The 9,591-nt window shown below is 35.0% G+C and overlaps 1 protein-coding gene across 1 annotated transcript; it reads right to left on the minus strand.

Annotated features, from left to right (window-relative positions):
- Positions 1-7,411: 7,411 nt before the first annotated feature.
- On the minus strand, positions 7,412-9,159 carry AMT1;1 (ammonium transporter 1;1). The gene has a single exon (XM_078959949.1). It carries the CDS (start codon positions 9,078-9,080, stop codon positions 7,593-7,595), a length of 1,488 nt encoding a protein of 495 aa, XP_078816075.1. The 5' UTR covers positions 9,081-9,159; the 3' UTR covers positions 7,412-7,592.
- Between the last annotated feature and the right edge of the window lie 432 nt (positions 9,160-9,591).

Consider the following 9,591-nt stretch of genomic DNA (forward strand, 5'->3'; position numbering starts at 1 on the left):
AAACTCCTAGAGTTGACTATGATGACACCTTCTCACCAGTTGCAAATATAAAGTCTATTAGGGTGATGTTGGCCATTGCTACATTTCATGATTATTAAATAGGGAAAATGGATGTCAAAACCACTTTCCTTAATGGGAAGTTGGTTGAGGATGTTTACATGGCTCAGCCAGAGGGTTTTGTCAATTTGAAGCATCCCAATAAATTGTGTAAGCTTAAGAAGTCCATCTATGGACTTAAGCAAGTGTCTCACAGATGGAATCTTTGTTTCGACAAGAAAGTCAAAGATTTTGGTTTCTGCGAAGCGTAGATGAATCATGTGTATATGTCAAATCCAATGGGAGTATAGTAAGCTTCCTAGTATTGTATGTCGATGATATACTACTCAAAGGAAACGACATCCCGATGTTGCAGGAAGTAAAGTCCAGGCTTGGGAAGTGCTTTTCTATGAAGGACCTCGGAGAAGCTGCAAATATTTTGGTAATAAGGATAGTGAGAAACAGGAGTAAAAGGCTAATAGGACTTAGTTATAATACTTACTTGGACAAGGTACTAAAACGTTTTAGTATGGAGAATTCCAAGAAAGGGGAGTTACCAATCCAAAGTAATGCCAAGTTGAGTAAGACTCAAAGTCCAAGTACTGAAGTCGAGATAGCAGAGATGAGCCGAGTACCTTACGCTTTCGTAGTTGGCTCGATCATGTATTCTATGACTTGTACTCACCTTGATGTGACCTTCGCTTTGAGCATGGTTAGCAGATATCAAGGGAACCCTGGCAAAGCACATTGGACCGCAATCAAGAACATTCTTAAGTACCTTCGGAGGACCAAGGAATGGTTTCTAGTCCTCGGTAGGAGTGATGACTTAAAGGTGTGAGGGTATAGTGACGCCAGTTTTCAAACTGACAGGGAAAACTACCGTTCGCAGTCGGGCTGGGTCTTTACCCTTAATGGAGGAGAAGTGACTTGGAAAAGTTCCAAGCAAGAGACCATAGCTGATTAAACATGCAAATCAGAGTACATTGCGACAAGCGAAGTATTAAAAGAGGTAATTTGGCTGAAGTATTTCATTCGAGACCTTGGAGTTGTGCCAACCATACAGGACCCCATGGAAATTTTCTATGATAATGAAGGAGCGGTTGCCTTGAACAAGGAACCGAGGGATCATGGTAGATCTCGACATATCGACATAAAATATCACTTTATTCAGCATCGAGTAGAATAAGGACTCCTCGTAGTAAAGAAGGTATCGTCAGAGGATAACCCAGCAGATCCACTTACGAAGGGACTAAGTAGGGTTAAGCACTTGCAGCACGCTAGGAGCATTGGGCTGAAGGATGATATTAGTTTAGATTAGATAGTTTGGAAACGTGTAATAGATAAATGTAAGTGACATTCGATGATTAAATAAATGAGTATTATTTATTATTAAAGTTACTGTCTTATGTTAATTATTTACCTATTGTTTCATTTTGAATGTTTTGACTTCCGGAATAATAGATTATTTGAACGGTTCACAGTCATTCATATGTTGGAAGTAGGTATGAATGAAGACTGTCATAAATTGGTGTGTAGAGTGTCTGAAAGGTATTAGACATAGCAAAGGTTTGCTACAACGTTCATGAGTTCTTATGAAAAAGTTTTGAGCATTGGAATAAACCCACGCTTGCTGGAATCACTTCATGGAATTTATCACGAGTGATCGCAAGACAATAATATCATATGGTCTTAAAACCTAGATATATGGTTTATTGTTTGTTGATTGGTTGTGCATTGATAATGCGAAAACACATCAATAACTTGATGTTATAAAATGCATTGTTGTGTATGATTTAATTAGTGAATATTAAATGCATATAAGTCAAAGTTTATAAGTTCCTTTTATCCTAAGAGGGTAAAAGCGATATCAGGGCCCCTCGATGATTTGGTTTGACTTATGTGTCGGGCCCGGTCAGGAATGAATTGATGTGTTCGACTAAGTTCTATGTCAAACGAATTTGAGATCGAGAAAGAAACTGTTGGACGATAAGTATGACTATGTTCCATGTGATTGTTCGCACGATATTTAGAACAGAGGGTCATATGATCCCTTATCTAAAGGACAGGTTGCTGATAAGATCAGAGTTCGATAGCATCTTTGAGAGCTACGATTGCTAATCGGATTGTACTTGCATTTATATCTATTAGACTTATCCAAGTGGGAGACTGTTGGATTAGTGTTAAAGCCCGTAACCATATTTGGTAAGTACTTGACCCGGTTGTGCATGGTCCTTTTAGGTTGCCTTCACCAAAGCAACTTGATTGAAGAAATACAGAAAGAAGTTATTATGGTTTATTAAAAGAGAAATAATATATTAAAAGAGAAATCATATTTATTTAGTTAACATTGATCAATAATTAATTAAGAATTAAATTTATGATTAAAAGAAGTTAACTAAACTAGGAGTTGAACTGTAATTATGTGATAGTTGCAAAGTAGGGCAAAGGATGCCCTATGGGATAGGGTGGACGAATTCAAGTTGATAAGGCCTTAGAATTCTTCCATGATAAGGCTTCTAGACTTATCTTATGGGCTGCTTGGTGGGCAAGCAACCAGATCAGGATAAGGACTGAAACCCTAATCCCTACACCTATATAAGGACCCCTTGGCTTAGGAAAATCGGCCACTTGATCCTAGAAGTTCCTAGACCCGATTTTCTGCCTCTCCCCTTTCTCTCTCTCTTGCCTCTCCATTTTCTCTTGGTGTTTGTGAGCCATTAGAGGTACTACACTTGTGGTACTTGCTTTCCAAGACAAGAATATTCAAGATTTAAGTTGTTATTACAACACAACAATAAGAGGTATGTAATCTATTCTCCTTCATGAATTTCAAAATTACTAAGAGCATGCTAGGGTTCTTCATGTGTTCATAATGTTGTGTATCTAATAGTGAAAAAATAGATCCGTATCTAGGGTTGCATGCACACATCAGAGGTTTGGGCCTAATTTGGAAAATTGGGCCATAAATGGGCCTTGGATGATTAATTGGTTTTGGATATTTTAGATTGTGAGTTTGGGCCTTAGTTTTGGATCAAACTATATGAAGGGTAAAATGGTCTTTTATCCCAAGTATGGGTTGTTGGATATAGATTGGAACCTAAATGTTAATTAGGTGTTATTTTGTATCGATAGCTCAGGGATTCGTCAGACCAGCAGCCATGGATTTTCAGTGAGATCCAACAGTCAAGGTGAGCTTCCTCACTAGGTTTAGCGGGTCTAGGGCACCAATGTCGACCCTTATTGTTTATGTTAGGATGCTAGGATCTGCGTGACCCTTGCATGTGTTATGTGCTGCTATGTATACCGAGCGGGGCTCAATGTCGGACGAGGCCCGATGAATGAAACGTATGTTATTGTTTTATGATCATTGTATGTGTTAGCATGTTTATGTGATATATTGTATGTGTATAGTGGGCGGGGCCTAAGAATAATAGATTTGTATACCAAGCGGGGCCCAATGGAGGGAGGGGTCCGATGTAGGGCGAGGGCCCAGTATGTGATTTATTATGTATGGTACGGGGTAGTTTTGGGAACACACTAAGCTTTGCGCTTACAGTTTTCAGTTTATGTTTCAGGTACTTCTGGTTCCAAGGGGAAGAGCTCGGGATGACTGCATCGCACACACCACATAGTTTTGGTTTTATGATTTACTCTGATTGATATGATGTTGATACACTTAGTTTCACTTGGATTGTATTGATGATGTTTTTGGAATAATATTTTATTTAAATTAAAAATGAAAATTTTGGGTCATATTTTGGGATGTTTCATTTGTATTTTACAAATTATAGCCTAAACTAGATGATTTTGACCTTGATATGAGTTTGGTTGAGGACTTTATCTTGAGTTGCAGACGTGCAATGTAATTTTGATCCATGTTGGACAATTTTTCACTTGAAGATGGTATTTGCAGTTTCAAGTGGATTTAGGTGTTACTTGTAATCTTGTTGAGCTCTTATGCTAGCAATTGTGATCTCAACTAGCTAAAGTTATTTTGCAAGGTTCTTAGCATTGTGTTCGTCTAATTTTCTTTCTTGTAATTTGTCTGGTTTTTGCTAGCTATCTATGTATATAAGTCATTGTTGTTAAAAATGTTGTTTTATAATGGTTCTTGTTCCACTTTGCTTGGTTTTTAGTTGGTTCTTTGTTAATAGGATTAAAATACTTTTAGAAACTAGTCTTGAATATTAGTCAAAATATTGATATGGAATTGAAAAAAAAAAATTTGCACTATTTTGTTTGGTTTTTAATTTTTTATTTGTTAATAGGATTAGTATATTATGTTTAAGCTAATAGGATTAGGGCCATTTTATATGGTTTTACTTTGATCCAACTTTAAATCTGTTTGTTTTTTATTGACACTTCGTTTTGAAGATTCTAATTATCTTACCATCAACTTTGAAAAAGAAACTTTTTCTTTTTCCTGTCTATTAATTTATAAGACATGTTTGTTAGCTATCGAAGACATTAAACATGTCTCCAAAAAATTGTAATAGTATTTTTTTTTATAAATTTATGTTCCATATGAGCTTGAGCTTGGTATATATAGGGGGATTATCGAGTCTCTTTCGTCCAGGGCATGGAAAAGCAATAGATCAACCGTACATATGATTAATTTAAAACATGGACTGAAACGTGACTTTTGTTATATAAAAATAAAACAATTGATAAAGTGTTACAAGAAATGATAAAAAGAGATACAAAACATTAGAAAGAAGTTTTAATAAGAATAGTTGCAGTTGTAAAATGCTTAGCTGAAAGTAACCAAAAATTTATAAGAATTCTAATGGTAACTTTTTATGTATAGTTCAATTGATTATTGAATTTGATCCAAAAATGAAACAATATTTTTTACTTATTCGAGATAAAAAAAAATCATAATCATTATCTTAGTCATAAAATTCAAAATAAATTAATTAAAATGTTGGTATCTGAAGTAAAAAGTATAATTATTAAAAAACTAAAAAAATATAAAATGTTTTTCTATGTTCCTTGATTGCATTCCAAATGTCAGTCACAAAGAACATGTGACTTTGACTAAAAGATGTGTCGATGTTGCAAGTATTCCAATAAAAGTGAGATTTTTTTCTAGAATTCTTAGTTATAGAAGATAGATCTAATTTAAGACTTTTTAATGTTTTGAAAATATAAAATGCAACATGAATGTGTACACAAAAGATTGTGATATAAATTCAAAAGCTTTTTATATACTTTGTGGATTTCATAATTTTAATTTAGTTTTTTGTGATACGACAAATCTTGTCATAAATATATATATATATATATATATATATATATATATATATATATATATATATATATATATATATATATATAATGGTACTTTTCAAATGATATATAATGTTTTTTTATTCTACAAAAAGATGAAGTGTTTTATTTGAGTATGTAGATTAATTAACATTTAAATAATTGTTTGGAACACATTGGAAAAGTGATATTGAAAGTGTTAAAGAAATAAAAACTCAACTTTTCAAATTAAAGAAGCTTTAATAAAATTGGCTAAAATGAGTCATGATTGAAAAGTTTGTAGAGATGTCGAATCATTAATAAATGATAAATTTTCTAGTTTTGAATTTATTTTAATAAATGATGAATTTTCTAGTTTTGAATTTATTTTAAGCTTAATAATATGACATAATATTTCATTTAGAATTAATTTTGTAAGTAAAAAAGTTAGAATCTAAAGATATGATTCTTTGTATTGAGGTAAAATATTTTGAGGGATTAGTTAATTGTTTTGAAATTATATGAAAAATAGGTTTGACTATGGTTTATTGAAACTAAAAAAATAACACATAATATTGGAGTTGAACCTGAATTTCCTATTAAATGCATTTATCGTAGAAAAAACAATTTGATGAAGTTTCAAATATTGAAAGAGAACAACAAACTTCGAAAGAAAATTTTAGAATATATTATTTTATTATTCAAGTGAATATGGCTCTTACACAACTGAAAAGTAGATACGGACAAATGCAACATTTTGAATCATTTTTGGATTTTGTTTAATGGTTCAATGTTAAAATTCTTAGTTGATGATGAATTAAAAAAATGTTGTAAACTTGAAACTGGTTTGATAGTCAATGAAGAACTTGATATTGATGGAAAAGATCATTTATTGAGTTAAAAGTTTTGCAGATAATATTATCGGATGAAAAATAAAAATATGATATTCATTGGACATCTATTCAAAACATGGAGTTCACAAAGAAAACAAAACATGTTTCCCAATATATTTGTAGCATATAAGATTTTGCTGACAATATTGATTACAGTAACTATCGCAAAAAGAAATTTTTCGAAATTGAAGTTAGTGAAATTATATCTTCAAAGTACCATGAATCAAGAAAGATTAACGGATTAACAATTTTGAGTATCAAAAGTCACTTTCTACAAAATCTTGGTTATCATAAAATTTGAGATATTTTTGTTTACACGAAAACACCATTTTACATAATTTCTTATATGCTTTTGTTTGTATAATCATGATTTAGTTTGATTATAAAATTTATTTCATTTTGTTATACCTTTTTTATTATATATGGACAATTCTTTTTAGTATCTCGATCGGGACATTAAAAGTCAATGAACCGGTCTTCCACTAAGACATTAGACACCTCATGTTTAGATTTTTTGCATTCTACCAATAGGGCCTCATGGGCCTACACAAACCCATCAAGAATCCACTTCTAATCCCCTCTTAGTCTCTTACGGTCTTACCCCACCTTTGAGAAACACTTTGCCCAACTTTCCCCACAACATTCATTTACTTTCTCCTAATGAATACACTGCCTTAGAGGATGACCAAGAGCCCAATTAATTAGTCAAAATCTACTTTCCGTTATCTACTAATGTGGTATTTGTTTTACCATGGATATCCCCCTTAATATTTTTATTATCCGCAGCTCTTGACGATCAACAAAATTCTAAAAAACTCAAAATCACTAATTATAGCTTTAAAAACTAATCGTAGATTTGTAGAAACTTCAAACAACTTAAACCACCTAGCCCAAAGGCCAAAACAATTATTTCTAGAAAGATTATACTTTAGACTTTATATTCACAAGTATGCGTAACAATTCTTCTAATATAAAAAGGTTAGCAGAAATCAACGACAAAGGTAAACTTCCCACCAAACCTCACATCGTATTGAAAATGATTTTTAATTTAAAAAGCTTTGGGAACAACAATAATCAATTATTCAATTCATCGTATTCAGTCACGTGGTTTTCAACACTTTGTAATGTATTTCTCACCCACCAAGCCAGGCATCGTTTTAATTTCTCCATGAAAAAAACATATATTTTAATTCATATTACACCAATCATAGATGAAATAATAATGCAACACATGCTACGAAAAATAACACAGATATCTTATAAAAATAGCTTTGTTAAGATTTAAGCTCCTAGAATCACAATCTTCTCAATTTAGAACAAATAAACTTTTGTACCACACCTCCAAAGAAAAAAAAAAACTAACATCGATGTTCCAGAGCTACATATCTTAATAAAAAGAAACATAATTAAAGCTCTTTAAGATGAAACAGCAGGCTCTATCTTCCTCATCGGAAGGCCGAGTTTCTGATCATCATCATCATGATAAACATATGCAAAACCACCATGTCTGGTCATATCCATACCTGCTGTTTCATCCTCCGCCGAGATCCTTAGCAACCCAAGTTTTTTAAGAATCAAAAACAACGGACCCATTGTGGCACTCACGAACCCAATAATCACTAAAATCTGGATCAAATGTGCTGCTAGAAGTTTTCCACCACCACCCATGAACAACCCATATGGCCTACCTGGTTTCCCTGGATACACCTCGTTCACATACTTCTCCTTGGCGAATAAACCAGTGAAGATGATCCCCCATGCTCCGCAACCGCCGTGAAGCTGAGCCGCCTCTAATGGGTCGTCGTATTTCATCTTCTCCGCTAGCTTGTTGAACCCTGTTAAGACACATGCGGCCACGAATCCGCAGATGACTGCAGCCCATGGATCAACCACCGAGCACCCTGAGGTTATGGCTGCGAATCCACCCAATAGTCCGTTGCAGACATCGACTACATTCCAGTGTCCGGAGAGTATTCTCTTACCGAACAGAGTGGTTAGGGCGGCTGTGCAACCAGCTAAGGTTGTTGTAACGGCGGTTCTACCGACGGCGCTCCATTGTCCGTAATAGCTACCTGATTCGTACGGGCTTAGGATTTTGACAAACGAACCTGGGTTAAATCCGTACCATCCGAACCATAACAGAAAAGTACCGAGCACCACCAAGGAGGCGCTATGGCCGCGTAAGGCGACTGATCGGCCGCTGTGATCGAATCGGCCGATTCTTGGGCCTTCGATTAAAGCACCGTATAAGCCTGCGATCCCACCAACCATATGAACCACACCAGATCCTGCGAAATCGATAACACCTGATCCGAGAAATAAGTTATCCATGTTCGTGGGGCTTGCCCATCCGTCGACGGACCAAAACCAATGCGATACGACGGGGTAAACGAATCCGGTCAGGAAAGCCGAGTAAATCAGATAAGCGACGAATTGAGTTCTCTCTGCGATAGATCCGGATGTGATTCCGGCAGCGGCGATGGCGAAAGCCCATTGGTATAAGAAATAGCTGTAGTCGAAGTCAGACGAAGGCATATTTTGAAGGGCAAAGTTGTGTTTACCGATGAATCCATTGGATGGGGTGCCGAAGGCGAAAGCGAATCCGAATAGGTAGTAAAATAAACCACCGGCAGCAGCGTCAAGAACGTTCGTGAGCATGATGTTCATGGTGTTCTTGGCACGAACAGATCCTGCACAGAGCATGGCGAAACCAAGCTGCATGGAGAAGACGAGATATGCAGAGAAAAGAAGGTATGTGGAGTCGACGGCGTATGTGGTGTCGCTGAACTTTGTGGAGATGGTGTTAAATTGATCGCAGATAAAAGCGGCAGCGCCATCAGCGTTTGTGGTGTTGCCACCAAACATGGCTGCTAGTGTATCAGCGGAGCATGTTGGTGAAGCCATTTTTTGGCTTCCTCCGGCGACGGCGGAAACCTAATTGGCCAAGTGAAGAGTATTGTGGTTAAGGAGACGACAGTGTGGTTGTAAATATAGGGGCGAAAAATAGCGGAAAGGGAGGAGAGAGATTGGGAGCGCAACGTCTTTGACTGTTGACTTTTTCTTCTATTCCTTTTATTTCAAGATATTCCTATTAAATACCCTTCAGTTTCTCTCAATCTCCCATTTTGGTCCTCTATTTCGTTTCACAACTGATGTTAAGCCTATGTCATAGTTTCTAAACCTTTTTTTTTTAAGATAAATGTGATGTTAAGCCTATGTCATAGTTTTTAAATCTTTTTTTTTTAAGATAAATCCTTGTTAATAAATGAAAGTTTTTTTTTTTTTTTTTCCACATGTTAATCTCTCATGAGTTTTGATACTTGTCATTTTGTGGTATTTTTGAAATAAATATTATCCACTTGTTAATTTTTAGTTTGTTTCAATTTTTAAAATTAAAATCATATACATATATATG

Source organism: Lactuca saligna, chromosome 6 (genome assembly GCF_052625555.1).
Source record: "Lactuca saligna cultivar CGN05327 chromosome 6, ASM5262555v1, whole genome shotgun sequence".
Lineage (NCBI taxonomy): Eukaryota > Viridiplantae > Streptophyta > Magnoliopsida > Asterales > Asteraceae > Lactuca > Lactuca saligna.